Source organism: Trichosurus vulpecula, chromosome 4, assembly GCF_011100635.1.
Source record: "Trichosurus vulpecula isolate mTriVul1 chromosome 4, mTriVul1.pri, whole genome shotgun sequence".
NCBI lineage: Eukaryota > Metazoa > Chordata > Mammalia > Diprotodontia > Phalangeridae > Trichosurus > Trichosurus vulpecula.
Genome location: NC_050576.1, coordinates 145,525,984 through 145,546,441, shown reverse-complemented (window position 1 = coordinate 145,546,441; position 20,458 = coordinate 145,525,984). Strand labels below are relative to the sequence as shown.

At 36.1% G+C, this 20,458-nt stretch overlaps 1 protein-coding gene across 2 annotated transcripts in view; it reads right to left on the bottom strand.

Annotated features, from left to right (window-relative positions):
- The window catches only part of HEATR1 (HEAT repeat containing 1), a 57,866-nt gene extending 38,092 nt beyond the window's left edge, over nt 1-19,774 (bottom strand). Inside the window, exons 1-11 of one of the 2 annotated variants that reach the window (XM_036755240.1) lie at nt 19,623-19,774; nt 17,277-17,493; nt 14,344-14,485; nt 12,950-13,051; nt 11,485-11,625; nt 10,078-10,289; nt 9,798-9,931; nt 8,418-8,526; nt 7,890-8,000; nt 1,882-1,999; nt 560-667 (exon numbers count right to left, since the gene is read on the bottom strand). In XM_036755240.1, the coding sequence (XP_036611135.1) occupies nt 560-667; nt 1,882-1,999; nt 7,890-8,000; nt 8,418-8,526; nt 9,798-9,931; nt 10,078-10,289; nt 11,485-11,625; nt 12,950-13,051; nt 14,344-14,485; nt 17,277-17,493; nt 19,623-19,764 (1,536 nt within the window). In that variant the 5' untranslated portion in view covers nt 19,765-19,774. The remainder of the gene's footprint in view (nt 1-559; nt 668-1,881; nt 2,000-7,889; nt 8,001-8,417; nt 8,527-9,797; nt 9,932-10,077; nt 10,290-11,484; nt 11,626-12,949; nt 13,052-14,343; nt 14,486-17,276; nt 17,494-19,622) is intronic. The other variant, XM_036755241.1, reaches the window with a different exon arrangement.
- Between the last annotated feature and the right edge of the window lie 684 nt (nt 19,775-20,458).

Sequence of the window (20,458 nt, the reverse complement as noted above, 5' to 3'; positions counted from 1 at the left end):
AAGTATAATTTAACCATCAATTTATATAGATTTCAGGGGGAAAACTACATGTCAAAGGAAAGGGGAAAAGAATGTAGAAAAGCTGGACTACACTTAGACAGTGGGCAGGCTATGACTGCACTTTATGCTCCTGTAACTGACTGAGCAAGGCACCCTGGAAGAGTCAGCAGGGATGAAGCCACCTCCAGACTAATTTTCTTCTCTCCCTAATCAGCTGAGCTCACTGGTCCTACTCTTCTACTAATTAGCTATGGCCCTGCACAACACACCAAACATCTTTGGGCCTCGTCTGTTTATCAATGTATTGAATGATTTTTTTTAACCAAAGTAAAAATTCAGTTTATAATTAAGAGGGGAAGAAAAATAATGGCTGTTAGAATCTCTAGCTCTTGGAAGAACAACATACAGAAGCATATCTCTACATCCAAAGCAGTAGGGCTGCTACAATTACACACCATCAAGTGTACATGACTTTACTCCAATTTGTTATTCTAGCATAAGATTACGGCATCCTATAGAAGAATTACACACAAACGCACAAGAGTCATTTGTCATTCACCTTTGATGTTTCCATAATATTCTTCAGATGGTTAACTGCCAAAAGTCTCACTGGAGCCAGTGGATGGTTCAAGCTAAGCGTGAGGCAAGTATCAGAATCTGCCAAGAACTACAGGACATGTCACAATCACTGAATGAGTCCACAGGAAAGATCACCATTATTTGATTCAGAAAAAAAGTTGCGTTAGATCATTTTTAACGTAACGGCCCACCTAACTGTCCAACATAGGCAGTAACTGCCAGAACCTAATTTTAAACACCAAAGTCAGAACACAACACTTTCTGTCTTCCTTAGAGAGAAGCTCTCCATGGATTGGCTCACGATAGACCAAGAATCTATACTAACATATACTAAGATAAGCTAATTTTATATTTGTAATTTTTTTACTCCAAATAAAAGCTGCAATGCTAAGAAATGAACAATTTATCATCTAATTACAAACAAACAAAATACCCCGTGGCTATGAGTGGTCCCTGAGTGAAAATTAAACTCGTCTGAATGAACTGACAACAAAGATTAGTAAACAACTTAATGGTTATTTAATGGCATTAAAAATTTACCCCTGAACAAACTAAGGAGATATGCAAGTTAATTGTACTGACTTAGAATTCATACACGTTATCACTAAGGGTATAAGGCTAATGTTTATAGCAGGGAGTAACTCTCCAACTAATCAGTTATTATCTAATTTATATAACTATTCCCAAGACTAGGTCTTTTGCCAGTGATCCAGTGATTTCGCTAGCACAAGAAAAATGTTGATTAGGCATGGATTCTCAGGAAACTTTTGAAAATCCAACATGTCTATGAAAATGCAAATACCAAAGACTTGAGGGACAAATGTACAAGTCAACATTGTATTATTAAGGTTATTTCATCTTTCTTTACCCCTTAACTGAAGAAAAGAGGGGTGGGTAGAAAGACAGAGACAGGAAAGGATGAAAGAAAAGCATGGTTCACTAGAAACTTGCATTGCATTATATTTTAGAGAACATTAACGGAGACCAGACAGAAAAACATTCCTGCCAGAAGCTTCCACAAATCAAACACATTCAGTGCATACCTTTTTAATCATGCTAGCATATTTTCGTCAAACCATGCTACACTAGCCAAAGCCTTTCCTCATGCTGTACCCCAAAACCAAGACATGCTCCTCAGCAGACTCAAAGCCTCCCTTCTTTACTCAGCAGTTCCTGATTTTCTTCAAGACTTTTCTAAGTTAACAGGAGAAAGAGAACAAATTTCCTTTGCCCCTCCTAGCTAATGATGCAATTTTTATAACTGCTCCCTTCCCTTCATCCTCTGTAGTAACCAGAGCCTACCTGAAACTTTCCTCCACTTGTGGAGAGAGAAATAAATCGATGAAAAAATTCTTGCTTTTGGGGATCTGTAACGTCCTTCAGATGGTCCTCCAATACTAAATCTAATGTCTTAGGGTATCTGTAAGAAATAAAAAGCCACCAATCAAACTACCAAATAATTATGTTACAGAGCTAGAAAAAAATAATAAAATCCATCTGGAAAAACAAAAGGTCAAGAATGTCAAAGGAAATCAATTTTTAAAAAATGTGAAGGAAGGCAGCCAGTAGTGCCAGATTTCAAACTATATTACGAAGTGGTAATCATCAAAACAATCTGTACTGGCTAAAAAACAGAATGATAGATTAGTGGAATTGATTAGGCACACAATACACAGTAACAAATGACCACAGTAATTTAGAATTTGATAAATCCAAAGATCCAAGCTTTTGGGGCAATAACTCACTATCTGACAACAAGTGCTGGGAATAATGGAAAGCAGTTTGGCAGAAATTATGCAGAGACCAACACCTCACACCATATACCAAAATAAGGTAAAAATGGACAAACGATTTATACAGAGAGGGTTGAAGAACATGAAAAATTTTATCTGTCAGATCTGGAGATAAGAGAAGAGTTTATGACCAAACAAGAGATAGAGAGGATCACGGGAAATAAAATAGATAATGTTGATCACATGAAGAAAGTTTTTGCACAAACAAAACTAAAGCAGACAAAATTAGAAGGAAAACTGAAAACTGGCAGAAAATTTTTATAGCAAATTTCTCTGAGAAAAAGAATTTCTCTTCTTTCTAAAATACATAGGGAATTGAGCCAAATTTGTAAAAATAAGAACCATCCCCCAATTGACAAACGGTCAAAGGATATGAACAGACACTTTTCATAAGAAGAAATCAAAGCTATCAATAGTCACATGAAAAAATGCTCTAAATCACTACTGATTAGAGAAATACAAGTTTAAACAACTCTGAGATACCACCACACACATATCAGATTGGCTAACATGACAGAAAAGGAAAATGACAAATGCTGGTGGGGATGTGGAAAAACAGGGACACTAATAAACTGCTGGTGAAGTTGTGAACTGGTCCAACCATTCTGGAAAAGAATTTGGAACCAAGCTCAAAGGGCAACCAAATTGTGTATACCCTCTTACCCAGCAATACTAGGTCTGTATCTCAAAGACATCAAAGAAAAGGAGTAAGGACCTATTTGTACAAAAATAAAGTGGCTCTTTTTGTGGTGGCAAAGAATTGAAAAATCAAAGGATACCCAGAAGAATGGATGAACAACTGTGGTATACAATTATGATAGAATACTACTGCTCCAAGAAATGATGATAGTAACAGTAATATAGTATGTGTGTGTGTGTGTATATGTGTATATATACATGTACACATACGTATATATACACACTGTATATACATACATATATGTACACATACACATATATACTGTGTGTATATACACACACACACACATACACAGTAATATAGTAACAGTACTATTTTAAAGACGATCAACTATGAAAGACTTAGCTTCTCTGATCAAGATAATTCCAAAGAACCTATAATGAAAAACGCTACCCACCTCCAGAGAGAGAACTGGTAAATGCTGAGAGCAGATTGAAGCATATTTTTTCACTTTCTTTGTTTTTCTTTTTTCTGTGTATTTTCTTTTACAACATGGCTAACTGCTTTATGTTTTACATGACTTCACATTTATAATGGATATATTTCTTCTGTGGAGGACGGACAGGAGGGAGAGGGAATTCGGAAGCCAAAATTTTTTAAAGTGGATGTTAAAATTTTTTACATGTAAATATTTAACTCAATAAGTAAAAAATATATTAAAAAAAATAAACAAAAAGCTAAAATTAATCCCTATCCATAAACAACTAAATTAGTTAGAAAGGAGGGAAAAAAAGGAAATATGATCAAAAAGAATGTTATTCAGGAGAAAATATAAAAGTAACCCTCTATGCTAGGAGTTAATATTTGAAGCTTAAGATATCTGACATGGACTTATTGGCTCCCCACAATACTATTCTCATTCTAGTCCACCTATTTTTCTGGTTTTTGATACTGAGTCACAAAAAACCATTTTTATTAAAAATAAAGATTGGCAGATGTTAAAAACATTATCAGCAGTGGTGGTAGAATAGCAGGAAGAAGTGCAGTGAGCTCAGCCCCCTGCCCCCAAACTCTTCCAAACACATCTAGAAAACATACCAGACTGAATCCTTATCTGGAAATTCAAGAAAAAGTCATGGTCCAGCCTAAGTCAGTAGAGAGACACAAAGAGTCTTTGGGATATCAAGGATAGGATCTGGCCAGGTGCATGAGGCTGTGCACCTGGGCAAGAGGAAGTCTCAGACCACTTCGGGTCCCCTCCCCACCCACCCCACCCCACCGTAACAGGAACAGATGCTGAGGCTTTAGTGCTCACTACCGGGGTCCAGGTTACAGATCCAGGATGGACTGAGGAAAGGCTCTGAATCCATAGGTGGCATTATAGGGGTACAAGCAATCGTGGGGACTTAAGTGAGGAGCATTCAGCAGTAGCAGTATAGCTCAGAGCAAAAGCACAGCAGGGTCTAAGTTCCAGCTTCCAGGCCTATCTAAAGCCAGCAGAGGTCTAACAAGGGCAGAAATCCCAGATGCATAGGTACTATAGGTCTATCCCTCAAAACCAGCTGCGTTCAGCAGAACTACTGTTGCTCAGACTCAGACCCAGGTCAGGAATTTGCAGAGCTCAGAGGAGGAGGGCAGCAATCAGACTTTGCCCTGGGTCAGACCATTTTGGGAGCACTGAGCTTGCAAAAGTCTCTAGTGTAAGGTGTCCCTGAGACCCTGGAACAACACAACATTCAACACCCAGCAACAGGATTAGCCCAGCCTTCCCTCCAGAAGAGTGCAGAGCACCACCGTAACTTCAAGTCTGAAGTCAGGAAGTAAACTGGAAGAATGAATAAACAAAAAAGAACCCCATCCTCAAAAACTATTACGGATGGCCAAAACACAAATCTCAAAGAAGAGAATGACTCCAAAATATAGACAAGAAAAGTGTCCAAGAAAAACACAGCTTGGGCACAAATTCAACTAGTATTCCTAGAAGAAATGTAGAGTTAAAATATATATATTTAAAATGTTTTTACAAATGAAACGAGAATGCTAGAGGCAAAGAAAAAAAAAAGGAAAAGAAATGAGAGCTATTTGGAAAGGGAACTAATAACTTTGGCACAAGAGGAACAAAACCTCGTACAAGCAGTAAAATCTCTGAAAATCAGAATGAACCCAAAAGAAGACAAGGGAATCTAAGTGGCACAGTGGCTGGAGCACCAGGTCTGGAGTCAAGAAGACCTGAGTTCAAATCTGGCCTCAGAGACTTACTGGCTGTGTGACCCTGGACAAGTCACTTAACTCTGTTTGCCTCAATTTACTCATCTGTAAAATGAACTGGAGAAGGAAGTGGCAAACCACTCCTGTATCTTTGCCAAAGAAAACCCCTAATAAGGCCATAAAGAGCCACACATGACTGAAAATGACTGAACAACAACAAAAAGACAATGACTCCATGAGACAATGAGAAATATCACAACAAAGTCAAAAGATTTAAAAAGAATATGGAAGGTATCTCACAGAAAAAAACAAATGACCTAGAAAACAGACTGAGGAGAAAAAAAATTAATAATCGCTGGACTACCTGAATGCCATAATGAAAAAAATAAAGACTAAATATAATATTTCTAGAAAATTAAAAGGAAACTATCTATATCTCTTAGAAGCAGAGAGATAAAATGGAAATAGAAAGAATCCACTGGCCACTTCCTCAAAGACAAGCCAAAATGAAAACTCCCAGGAATATTAAAGATAAAATCCAAAGCTTACAGGGTTAAGGGAAAAAAAAATACTACAAGCAGCCAGAAAGAAAGAATTTAAGTACTGAGGAGCCATAGTTAAGGTCACACACAATATAGTAAGCACCATTATGATGGAGCGGGGAGCTCTGAATTCTATATTCCAGAAAGCAAAGGATATATAGGCTTGTAGCCAAGAATAACTTACCCAGCAAACCTGAGTACAGTGGAAAAAATGGACCTTTAGTGAAGCAGAAAAACTCCTGATGAAAAGACTAGAGCTGTATAGAAACTTTTAAGTTCAAAGGAGTTAAGAGAAATGCACTGTACCCAAGAGAAGGAGGAATTAGAAGGATTAGTTGGAAATAAAACCAATCTTAAGGATGTACAAAAATATTTATTGCTCTTTTTAAAGTGGCAAAGAATGGGACAGCTAGGTGGCACAGTGTCACATGGCACTGCTGGGCCAGGAGTCAGGAAAGACTCTTTGTCTTGAGTTCAAATCTGGCCTCAGACTCTTACTAGCTTTGTGACCCTGGGCAAGTCAGTTAACCCTGTTTGCCTCAGGTCCTCATCTGTAAAATGAGCTGGAGAAGGAAATGGCAAACCATTCCAGCATTTTTGCCAGGAAAACCCATTAATGGGATCACAAAGATTTGGACACAACTGAAAAATGAACAACAACAAAAACAAAAGAATGTGAATCTCAGTGAGGGCCCACAAATTTGGGGAATGGTGGAACAAATTACGGTATACAAATGTAATGAAATATTGTGCTGTAAAAAATGCTGGAGGTAGTTTCAGAGAAACCTGGGGAGACCTGTATGAACTGACGTAGTGAAGTAAACAGAATGAGGAGAACAATTTATACAATAGCAATAATACTGTAAAGAAAAACAACTCTGGAAGAATAAGGAACTCTAGAAAGTATAATGACCAATCGTGATTCCAGAGAACTGATGGGGATACATACTATCTGCTTTCTGATAGAGAGGTGAAAGACTCAGAATACAGAATGAGAATAATTTTTTGGACATGGCCAATGAGGAAATTTGTTTTGTTTAACTATACATGTTTGTAATAGGGGTATTATTTTTCTTTCATTCTCAATTGGGGGTGGGCGAAAGGAGAAAAGCAGATTTTTGAAGATCAAAAAATGTAATTAATATTAAAAATAAAATCTATCAGCACCTAATAAAGCTGGAATGGGCACTAGAAATGGAGACATTTTGCAGAAAAACTTTGTGGGGAATTTTTCCTATGTATCCTTAGAACCTCCCCCTACCAAACAGAGAGGGTATTCTGCACTTCAATTTAAGGAAACTGGTCAAATATAGGTTTGATTGTTATAAAATATGTCGTTTGCCTAACAAAAAAGTTAAAGGCAAAGAAATAGTTTTAAAGGCTTCTTCTAATGCAGTTTTTAAATTTTTTCATTTAGCAACCTGCGGAGAATTGTGGTAAATTCTACTGTCTGTAATACTTTCCACTCCCTCTCCTCTTTTCCTCATTCAAGGAAAAAGAGAGCAAAGGCGGATGAGGAAAAATGAACAAAGACTAAAGAGCCCAACTCTGGGATACACTGTTACAGCATTCCTTCTCCATCACTGACTCAGAGCCCACACAAGCCTTTTATAAATTTTTTGAAGGACTCAAGTCTAAAGAAAATTAAATTAGTCATGAATATAATCAACCAATACAACCATTCTAATTTTTTTTAAAAAGTATAATTCTCCCTTTCATTATAGGCATGTATTAATTAGGGTTCAGATATATTAAGAGCCCCAAAATCTGGACTGTGAGCGCTTTAAGGGAAGACTGTCTTCTGCCTCTTTTCGTACTCCCTTAGTACATATAGTTCCTGACACATAGCAAACACTTAACGCTTACTGACTAAGGATTAAATGGACATCTTCAAAACCAAAAGGAAGAGCTCAAATTGTGTTAAAATGAATGTTTCTCTAAGAAAATCTCTGTAAAACAGAAATATCTCCAACACTTTCTCCTCCTACTGACAGCCCACTGCATACTGCAAACAATTCAACACAAGATTTCTGTGTGAAATATGATTTTTTAATTTACAGAACTGATTAGAACTGGGAAGCCCTACTTAATTCATAAAGAAGTACATATAAGGAAAAAGTAACTTACTTGCTTTCCAAAAGCCTAATGAGAGGAAGAAGTTGTTCATTAAGTAGTGTTATTGCCTTAGAATCTGTTTCTTTCTGTGAACTGTATGCAATATATTCTTCGAGAAGAGTGCTAAGAAACAAAACAATTAATAAAATATGGGTCAATAAGAGGTCTCCTTATTAGATATGCAAGTACCTTTAACCAGGAAGAAGAAATGCCATTTCTTCCCTATAATTAAGGCTTTCCTATTAATAGTTACTGAGTGATATCAAAGTGTGCTCAATTTTTGTTTCATATTAATCTATCCTGAAAACATCTGACTCCAGAGCCACCAATACAATGAAACAGTATTACAGAAGACAAATGGAATCTAATAAAACAAAATAATATGTCTTCACTGACCAGTCTTGCAGAAATACAGTATCTGTGAATAATAAAATGGTTTGCATCAAAACAAAGTGTAGAAAAGCAAGGGAGCATGGGAAGGGTGAAAACCCATCCAGGAATCAACCAGACTACATATATAATTTAAAAGTGGCATCTTACCTAGCCAACAAATGGTCTAAGTTGTTTTCCAACGATATATCTTTAAGTACATCTTCTAAGAGTCTAGCATATATGTGACTGTCCAGCTCCTCAGTTTCTTCTTCTTCTTCTTAGTAAGCAACAACATAGAAACAAGCATTATAGGGGGAAATCTCAATTATTTTTAAACTGATGTCTTACACTTCAACATCTCATCATGAAAAAGAACCTGGCTTCTCAACAGCTCTTTCAGCACAGAAAAAGTTCTATTAAATCCAATCAAGTTAAAAAAGATACAAGTACTGATCTAACAACAACCCTTCTATCTATCATCCAGGAACCATCCAAGCTAAACAGAGAAGACTTGGTACCAGAAAGCTGGGTCACTGGAGGATAAATCTCTTTTGGCCACAGCAACCAAAGAATACCATCTATCCACTAAAGCATGGAAGGGTTTCAATCTACATCAGTGGAGGGATGAAATCACAGATCTTGGGAAAAACAAAAGCATTCAAAAATACTAATTCTACTCAATTCACTAATAGACAAGTTTTAAAATCGGGATGGTTTCAAAAGACATACTTTACTCTCTCTTTCACTGTTATCCAAAGGGATAATATTTTAAATACATTAAGATTGCATAGTGATTTACATTTGCAAAGCACTTTCATATATGAAAAACATTAGATTTGCTTACAAATTAAAATACCATGCAGTCAGTATTATCTTCATTTTACAGATGGGAAAAGACACAGAGAAATCAACAACTTCTCAGGAAACACTGCCTGTGACAAGAATTTAGGGCTTTTAATAACCAACCCAATCCAGTAGCACAAAGAATTCTAAAAAATCTCTTAAAAACTTAAAAAACCTAAATCTAGTAAAGGGATAAAAATACACTTCAATAATTCCCTCCTCCAACCAGTTTTTCATAGTCCTTACTAGATACATCATCAGCATTAGGCCTAATGGTATCAGTCACTGGTTTTTGGAATATATAATGAGCCTCATTCATCAAAGAGGCTTATTTCTGAAAAGTTGCTTGGAAATCAAACTTTAGTATAGAAAATCTTTTCCCACTGACTGATAATATCTGTGATGTTAGTGGTAGCAACTTTAGTTTAAGTGTTTCTTCTTAGAGGCTCTCTCTCAAGTATTTAATGAGTTAAAAAAAAAAAGTACATGCTAAATAACCACACCTCATTTTTAAAATTTTAAAAAGCTTCAATTAACACGCCTTAAGAAGCATTCCCTCAATTAAGATTAGTCAGAAACTGCAATATTTAATGCATAAGAACATCCAAATGTTAAGGGACATTTGAAGAACTAAGCTCTCTCATTATTAGCAAAGAATAAATCAGTTTAAGACACAATCACTTAGCATAATATAAAATCACATACCTGTAACATGATGAATGATGGTGACAACAAGATGGGGAAGCATGTAACGCAAAAGAGGACTGATATCATACGCCACAGAAATTTCATGTAGTAAGGAAACAAGGTCAGGAACATTACATAGGTGAGCAAACAGCCTATAAAGAATCAAGTCCATATTATTTGCCTCTGGTAGTCAATATAGGGCAATTATAAATTAAAAGCATGTATCATTTAACTCAAAACAAATTTATTCAGTTGTTCCAGGAACAAAGAATTTGTTTTTTCATTATCCTATACTTACTTTTTCCCAAGGCCCTCTACTTTCTGTCTCTGCAAGAGTATAATCAAGCAACCTAATCCATCCTTGATCAAAGAGGGGATTTTGGTCAAGGTTTTGCCAATCTGTGATGCCAAGGAATGAACAAAAGTATCCTCCATCGTCACTTTCACTGAGACTTGACAGATTATCATGTAGGTTGCAGCTCTATAATCAGGTAAAGATGACTTTAGTCCCTAAAATTTTTTCAAAAGATTGGAGAAAAATATAAATTATGTTTCATCTCATAGATACACAATCATCCTGGGACAAATAAACAGAATTTTAGTTTTCTACTTATACATGTCCCAAAAGTCTTAGTGCAGCTTAAAGCTACTTTAAGCTTGAAAATGCACTACCACTTTTAGAATACTACATAACAGAACCTCAGTGCATCATGTAAAGTACATGTCTGCTATCTTTCGGAAGTGGGGTGGGTACTTGCTGACCTTGGGCAAGTGTAAGTAAGGGGATGCCAGGAATCAAGGAACAACATAAGGCACATGCCAACAGAATGTAAGTTCCTTGATGGCAAGACTTTTGTCTTTGTATCCCTGATGCCAAGCACAGTATTTGGCGCAGAACAGGCACTTAATGAATAAATGCTTGCTGAAGACATACTTAAAATACACATTCCAGAGTTTACAAATTCCTCTTTTAAAATATAACCCACCAAAATAAAAGGTGGGGGGTGGTGCGGGGGCGGCACAGAGAGAGCAGCTACGTGGGGCAGAGTCAGAAGACCTGAGTTCAAATGTGGCCTCAGACACTTGACACAATAGCTGTGTGACCCTGGGCAAGTCACTTAACCCTGACTGCCTCACAAAAAATAAACGAAATACAACCCACCTATGATCTCTACCCCACTCCCTCCAAACATAATTAACTTATTTTTGTCAAGTTTCTTTCCTCCTAATATTTAGCTAAGACCCCTGAGAGACTGGGAGTTTAATTAGGGAGAAATTTTGAGACAAGAGATGAACGCCACCAATCTGACTATTGACAGAGGAAAACATAAGAATGCTAAGACCCATGGAAGTAGGTAGAAGAGACACTGGCATTAACATGGGAAGGTGATGAAGAAAGAAAAATCAAATTGGATTGTACTAATCTGCTTTTTTCTGGTCAAATGTTTCAAATGATGAGAATAGTAGCCAGATAATTTGAACTTGGAGATTTTCCAATAAGTTCCCAAGATGGCAGCTTTGGAGAGAGACGGAAAATACTTTCTCTAGAAATTATTACCTCAACAATTATCATATTTTTTACACGATTTAAATAACTTTTCTATAAATGTATATCAAATATCAATATTCTTCTAAAAGAATTCTTAGAAATTAGTGAGTAGATAGGAGCTAATAATAATCCATTTTACATATAAAGAGAACATACCTTTTGAATATAGGGGAAAAGCTTAGCAACTAAAGCATCTGATATGACATTAACAGACACTAGAGCTGACACAATTGTGGAAGCATAAAAAGTCAGTAGGACTCTCAACTGAGCTGAACTTCCAGGATACTCTGAAAAAACCTATAAAGGAAAAATCAGAAAGAATTAGACTAGGAAGACAATAACTAGACATAAGTATAAGAACCAAATTATTTTCTTCAAAATTTTTAAATACTTTTTTTTTGCATCCTCTTATTTTAATGCAACATAACTAATTCCAAATTATACATCTCATCGGGTGTCTGCTAAATTGGGAGACTGTGGTAATGACCTAACTGGCACAACAGAAACCCAGTACCAGCAGTAGTCTGTCATTGTACCAATATAGTTACATATTTTAAAGCTGATGCTTAGTATGATGTATCTAGCTACCTTCTAAACTAATCATGTTTTGTTTTATTATCAAGCTTTTCCTCTATGCAGTTGTTTCAGGGGACAATATTTTGCATACTTGAGTCTAAGATAATAATACAGGTTATAACATCCCCTCAATATAACAAAGGTTGTTTTTTGTCATTTCAGTCGGAAAATAGTAAGTGACAGGGTCAGCAAAGACAACGCCAGTTTTGGGGAGGTGTGGTGGTAGGTATGTCTTTTGCAGACTGCCATTTTCAAATGCAGGTCTTATGGTATTAAAACAGGGCCACATGAGCATCTAGAGAATTGGAAGGCTCTGGAAATTCAGAGGGACATACATGGGCTACATCCACAACTAGGAGAGTAAATACAGTTTTCATATAACATAATAGCACTGATGACTAAGGGGACTAAGCTCTCTTTCTAATTAATACCAGAAATTGGAGCACTCAACCATCGCTGATGTATTTACTTTTTCTTCTATAAAATCAGAAGACTAGATGAACATAATAGGCTAATGATTGTGACAATGATTTATCATTTACATTCCAAGATATTTATGTATATACGTGTGCATATATATACATATACACAAATAAATATTTCTAAAACTGCTTTTTCGGGAACAGTAATTCAACTTGTACTAAAATAATCTAACAATTCACTTTTAAAGAAAAGCATTTTCATATCATGCGAACTGCTCACTTACTGATGCAGATTTCATAGCAAAATAAAACTGTTTTATATAATGAGATAAAGAAAGGTATTCCCACTACATCTGGGTGGATACTCCCTCTTAATGGCCAGTCTTCAAGAGTTGATATGGCCAAGAAGTCCCTCATCCTGTCACCACCAGCCTGATGATGAGCTTTTCCAAACAGAAAGTACATTATCAGGCCCCTACTTGAATCTGAAGCCTTTTCTGTCAGAGTTTACATTCTACTGGCAAAATTTTGAAAAAAAGAGGGCCATCTTCATGCCTTGATGGAGCACCAGAATATGACTTTAATGGACATTATATATACAGAATAAAACAATATATACCCACCTTTACAGATTTGGTTACTAGACTGCATATAAAATCCATGAAACCAAGGTCTTTGTAGCAATGGGTAACCAAAGTTCCTTTGGCTAAATGAACCCCAGACATCTGTTGGAAGAAACAGTCAAAATAAATTTAAAAGACAAGACAAATCTATCACAAACGAATTTAATCAGCTTAACAAATATTAACTGAGTGTCCATACAGCGCTCTGCACTAGATTAGATACTATCGAAAAAATGTACTAACATATAATTTTTGCTTTCAGAGTTTCTAAATCTAATTAGGAAGAATAACACATGAAACAATAAACAAAAAATATAACACTAAATGCAAAGGTAAGCATTACAGGCTATAGGAATTTTGAGTTTATTTAGAGATACAGAAATCAGTAAAGGCTTAGTGAAGAGGAAGGACTTAAAGGATGGGTAGGATTTCCATAGGCAGAGAATTCTGAATACAGGAAACAAAGGAAAACACGAAGGTGAGAATGTACAATGAGGAAACTTTGCTATAATGGGGTATGCATATTGTGAAGTAGTGGAAATAAGGCTGGCCATAGAAGATGGTGGGAGGCAGAGTTTAGATTTGATGTACCATGAAATAGGGAGATAATGAATGTATTAAAAAAGGGTAAAGAGATGGGGAAAGAAAGGTGATAGGGAATGCAGCCAAACCAACTCTGCAGTTTGAGTAGCACTAACTTTGGGAGAAGAAATAGGCTGGAGATTTGTCCTCTTTTCTTTCCTCAAATGCTATTTCCATACCCCTGTCCTATTGCTCTGAGCCTGACCACAAAGCCCACTCCAAACCAGTGAAGGCAAAGAAATCACAAAGAGGCATGTGTAAGTTACAGACTGTCCCTGTGATTTTTTCCACCTTTTTTTTAACTATTTTTTAATCTTGATTTCTCCCAGTCTGCTTTTATCTACACCTACTTTGATAATTTAGTGCTCTAAAAAGACATGCAACCAGTTTTTCTAATTTTGGCCTACCAAAATCACTGCAAACTAAGAACTATCAAACATTTACATGCATACAGCTTGTCCTTTGAAGGCTATGTAATAGGAACCTCACCATTAAACTGCATAGCCTTCTAAGTTTTGTGTTTTTAAGCTAAAAATTGAGGTAATAAGCAAATTTCCTAACACTTTGTGCATTTTTATTCCTTCCCCAAAATTATTTTTATATGGAATGAACTTAATTTAAAAATTTTCCCAACTGGATTATTTTCCTTCCATTGGTACTTATGATAAATAATAGAGTACACAGATTTTTAAATACGAGTCAAATGAACTAAATAATATTTTTAAAATGAATTTTCCCTTTATCAAGATTTTTAATCATGGCAATTATAACTAGATGCACATACCCTGACAAGTGTCATTTAATAATCATACCTTAACAGGTTCCAACCAATTCCACTTATGTGTTGGACTACTAATTTTTAGAAGTTGTATAACACGAACAAATATTTTTGTCTCATGATATGGAAGAACACAACCAATGAGGCTATCTTGATTGTAAAGATGGATATGAAATCTAGGAAGAAGGTAAACAGTTAAACTTATAAAATACATTAACAACATATTTTCCCCCAATAGATAATTTAAAATGCCACATTTTCTAAACTTAAGTGTTCTCAATTCTAGAAAAATGTATAATACACAAATATAGAATAAGTTATAAGGCATATCAATTGATATTTAAGTTTTGTCAACAGGCAATCACAATGTGATGAAACTTATGTGAAAACCAGGTTTATTACAAGAGAAATGAACATGCACGTGAAACCCCAAGAATTCCTAGTCCTTACAGAAATTTGCCTATTTAAGACAGTACAACAAAAGGAGAAAACAGGAAGGGGTGTGGCATGGGAGGAGAAAGGTGCAGTAAATGTGGGGTAAAGACAAAACCCCTCCCAAAGGGGAGGGGCAAGGCTACGGCAAAAGACTTATTCTTTTCCCTTAGGAACGGCTAAACTATAAAGATGGGGGTCCACTTATCTGCAAAGAACTCCAGAGGCACAAGCATTTTCACTGCCCAGCACAGAGTGGCTGGTGCCTGTCCTGCCTCCAAGGACACACAGAAAATCCAGCTTAGGGTGCAAACAACAAATTATGTTAGTTTGGGGGGTGGAAGGGCTTCATCTTTGACACATTTAGGGCCTCCTGTATGCTCTGTGTCCAATGTTTCTGGAAAATACAGCAACTCAGACAAGTTCAAGGGACACCCCTTAACAGTCCTTAACATCACTTTATTTTGAAATACAATAGTTGGATATTATAGTGCCTCTTCAATTTGGTTCTGCTGGGGGACCTTAAGTAAGTCAGTTAACCTCTCTGGGCTTCGAATTTATCTTCTGTAAACTAAAGGTACTGAACTAAATTATCTTTAAAGTTTCCTTTATCTCCAATGATTCAAGACAATTCCAAAGCACACATGATGAAAAAATGCAATTCATCTCCAGAGAGACAACTGATGAACTCTGAGTACAAATTGAAGTATAATCTTCTCACTTTTTTTTTTACAATATGGCTAATATGGAAATATGTTTTGCATGATTTCACATGTATACCTGATATATTGCTTACCTTCTCAGTGGGGAAGGGAGGAGAGGGAGTGGAAGGGAGGTGGAGAATTTGCAACTCAAGATTTAAAAAGATAAGAATGTTTAAAATAAATAATTTTTAAAAAAAAGGAATAAAAACTTTGACTGAATGGTGGAGTATGCTAGGCTTGAAGAGTGGCTTGCTGAAAATGAGCAGAGGTGGGAAAGGGCAGGATAAGATCAAGAGACCGTTGGCAGTCTAGTATGACTGAAATGGACATGAAAGCTACAGCTATAACTTGCTAAGTGAATATGAACTCATCAATATTCATTCCACAACTAAAAAGTTTCCTGTATTTCTAAAATTCTATGCTTTAATGGAAGTAATTTCCATGTCCACGGCAGACATTTATAAATATATAGTATTTGTAGATATAGTAGATATAGGCAATCCCCAGCTAATGTCATCATTCTATTGGGGGGAAATGGTCAAATGAGATTATGTAATTAACAATTATGGAATCAGTTCCATCAGAACAATGTCATCAAGAAATAGTCAAAAAATGTTAGAATGAAGTTTTCAGACCTTACAGGGGAACTGGATTATATCTAATGTACTGACATTAATGTGAAAGACCCTGGTTAAGGCACTGTCATTCAGAGTCTGCTTGTGTGTGTCTATGTGTATGTATATGTGTATATGCGTATATATATATAAAATTCTAACATTAAATTGTTAGCCTCTATCCATTACATCAGATCAATTAAATACTGTTAAGGAATGACAATGAATTAATAAGGTAAATGTTGTCTGAAACATAATTAGGAAGATTCTCATCAGTAAAATTAGTCTATTCACTCTTTAAGCCTTGAACAGTGGCTTGCTGAAAATGAGCTAGAGAGAACCTTAAAAATTGTCTAGACTAGAGGTTCTTAATCTGGGATCCATTAACGTATTTTTTAAAATATTTTGATAATTGTATTTCAACAGAATTGATTTCCTTTTTAATCTCATGTATTTTAAATTTTTAAAAGCATTATTCGGAGGAGACCACAAACTTTGCTGGAGTGCCAAATGGCTATGACATAAAAAAACATTTAAGATCTTCACTTTACAGATGAGGCCACAGAGCGCCAAAGGGAAATGATCTGTCCAAAGTTACACAAAAAAGGGCAGTTAACACTCCGTTTGCTGCACCAAACTTTCTCTGATTTATATGAAGACCTTCTACCTACATATCAGGTACACTGAGAGGATTTATGAAAATGCACCAATGACATAAACTAGTGGTCCAAATAATCCTACTAGACTGACATTTATCACTAACCTACTGTAGTATTTGAGATCAGGAGACAAAAAAGGGGAAAGGAATAGTGCACAAGGTTGGAAGTATGTGCCCTTGACTCTTCCCTAACAATTCAAGAAACTGCGGCAGTTCTATGGAGAAAAGGATGTTTGAATATCTTTTCCCAGGTGTTACAGGTCCATTCTCAAAAGTAAGGTAGAGTGACCTCATTTAAATAAAGACATTTTAAGCCATTTATTACAGGTTCCTAGTACCTATTTTTGTAAACACCAAAAAAAAAAAAGGTCATTTTAATGTTGGAATAGGATGCTTGCCCAGTATATAGACACTGCAATATAAGAGAAAAAAATCTACTAACAAAATTATTTTAACCTTAAAATTAACTACACAAATGAGTACTTTGAACTACATTAGTGATTTTTAAAAATGCTTAGGATTTTAAGTCTATTAGTATGAATACCGTTTAACTGACTACCTGTGAATCAACCACTCCAGGCACTTCTGTGCTGGCTTAAGCATGAAATAAGGAGACAAGTGTATAAGAAATAATGAAATATTTTCATCCAGCTGTTTGTTCACTGCCTTAGTCTGAACACTCCTCTCCAAGCTTTTTGCCAACTGGCTGAACAAAGTAGACTCAAACTTCTGAAATGAAGAATCAATCCCAATAAGCTCTTCAAGGCCAGTACATCCTAAGAAAAAAAGTGGAAAGTGGTTTTTGCATAAAAATTAAGACAATAAATCTTACTGTCAAGACCCAGAAATATTATAATGAAATGCCACCATTATTTCAAGTATATTATATATATATATAATAAAAGTTTAAGACATATGCATTTACTCTTTAAAACACCCAGTGACATAGTGATGTCTAGAGGTTTGGGCAATGCTACATGTATGAACTCTTTCCCAATTCTGATCTTACCAGCAATTTGCTACATGATTTAAAAAGCATTTGGCTAGCTTTCAAATGAAGTGACATAGTGATGTCTAGAGGTTTGGACAATGCTACATCTATGAACTCTTTCCCAATTCTGATCCTACCAGCAATTTGCTACATGATTTAAAAAGCATTTGGCTAAGCTTTCAAATGAAGAAAATATTTATCAACCATTAAGGTATAACAAGCATTTGAAAATCCTTAAAATAGGTCACTACACAAATAAAGAGCACTGACTTTCAAGAGAGAGGATCTGAATTCAAAGGCAAGTAGCATTACCTCTTTGGGTCTCAATTTCCTTTTCTGTAAAATGAGTGGGTAAGATTAGATGATGTCTAAGTTCTCTTCCAGCTCTAAATACTACAAAATTATTCATGCAAACTGTAGTATTTACTCTGTGGGTTCTTGTTAAAGTTAAATATTAAGGGCTGCAAGCTAATTTACATAGAATTTATTTCTACCTAAAACACAAATACATTTCTGATCCAACCTTTTATCTCATTACTCCCTTCTAGTCCAATCAGGTTTAGCTAATCTTATTACTATATGCCATTGTAACTCGTATTCCATGAAAACCTTTCTTAGTTCAAAATAATATTGAAATAAATCTTATAGATGGAAGGAATGTCAGAGGTCCGACTTAGTCCTGAACAGAAATCTCTTCTACAACATTTCCATCAAGTGGTTTCTGTCCCCTAATAAAGGAACCTCCTTTCCCCCAGCCAAATCCCATGACAGAGAATCCACTACCTTCTGAAGCAGGCCATCCTGCTTTTGAACACTCTAATTGTTAGGAAGCTTTAGCTTATATGGAGTTAAATCTGCCTAAGCTGAGCATCCATCCATTGCTACTAGTTCTGTTCTCTGGGGTCAAACAAACCAAATCTAAACCTCTTCCACACAATAGCCCTTCAAGTATGTGAAGACAGCCATACTCTTCCTCCAAAATACCCTCTTTTTTTCCCCAAAATATGCTCTTTTCTAACATAAACCCATTTCCTCACCAGCTCAGTTGATCTCCCCTAAGTACACTCTGGTTTGTGGTCAATGCCCTTCCTAATTTGTGGTACTAGAAATTCTGTATTTCTATAGGACTTGTAGTCTATCCATGATGGATTATACACTGCCTTTTATGCCCGAGCCTTTTCTTTTATCAAAGAAACTCCTCTTTTCAGGCAGAGCCTAAGACTCCTACTTTAAAGAGTTAGACCTAGAGGGGACTTTATAGGCCATCCAGTCTAATTCCCTCATTTTACAAGGAAGAAAACTGAGGTCCAAAGAGAATAGATGACTTGCCTAAGGCCACTGAAGTTATTAAGAAGCAGAGGTGGGAATTCAAATCCAAGCATTCCAATTCTAAAGTCAGAGGCTCTTTATATGCCACACTGACACCTATTTTTGTAAGCATCATATTGTAAAGCAAAGGTATTGAACTCACGGCCTTCCTAGAATGTGGCCAAATTAAAACCAGATAAAAAATGATAATGGGAAATATTTAATGGAATAAATTAAAAATACAATACAATGTAGATAATGTTGATTTGAAGTTTTCTAAGTTAATATGTGGCCCAAAGGGATTTGTTTCTATTTGTGTGATGCCACTGGTACATATGACACAATCAGGGTCACAGTAGATGCCTAATAAATATTAGTTGATTTTTGAAAAGCCCACAAAGCCTGTGGCAAAGAGCTGGTTTGATGCAACAAATTTTGGTTCTCAATCCACTCATTCAGATGCCACATAAGACAACTCTTCAAAGCTGCTATAACATAGAAGAAAATGTTAAGTATACCAGAGAGGGGAAAAAGGCTTTTGAACTATGCAGTGATGCAGAAAATAAACACTGAAAATCATTTTTTTTTAAAATGTGATGTGCTTACCTATAGCAAAGATGGTGTCTCTGTCAATGCTGGCTGCTTCTCTACAATCAAACAGCAAGGATGCAACCTCACGCCTAGTCAAGAGACTAGGATCATTTTGAGGTAGAGCAAGACGCTGCAGTTGCTGCGATAAAGATGTCATCTTTTACCACCTTAAAAAAAAAATACAACAATGTTAATGAGCAATCCTGGGAACTTATACAGTAGATGTGAAGACTATAGGCGAGTACCACTCCTGCATAAGTATTCTGCATGAAACATCAGGCCATTCAACCAATCAATCAACAAGCATTTATTAAGTGCCTACTTTGTGCTGGACACTGTGGTAAGTGCTGGAGACACAGAGAGACAAAACTCAAACAGTTTCTGACCTTTGAGCTCAAATTCTAATAGGTGAGATGGCATGTGTATATATGTACATGCAAATACACACAAAATGAATACAAAGCAATCTGGAGGGAGGAGGCACTAGAAGCTGGGGAACTCAGAAAATGTCTCATGTAGAGACCATAATTAGAGATTCTAAAGAAAGAGATGAGAAGAGGCATAGGTATAGGTATACTTGTGCAACACAGAGATGGGAAAGAGCTTCAGGTGTGAGTACCAAGAAGTTAGCTTGGCTGGACTGAGAAGTGTGTGAAGGGTGACAATGTGTAATGAGCCTGGAAAAGTAGGTAAAGGCCAGATTGTGAAAGGCTTTAAACAGCAAACAGAACGAGTTTTTATTTTATTCTAGAGTCTAGACTTTTAATTTTATTATAGGAGCCACTAGATCACATCTAGTAGGGAAGTGACCCAGTCAGACCTGAGCTTTAGGAACTCAACTCATCATCTGG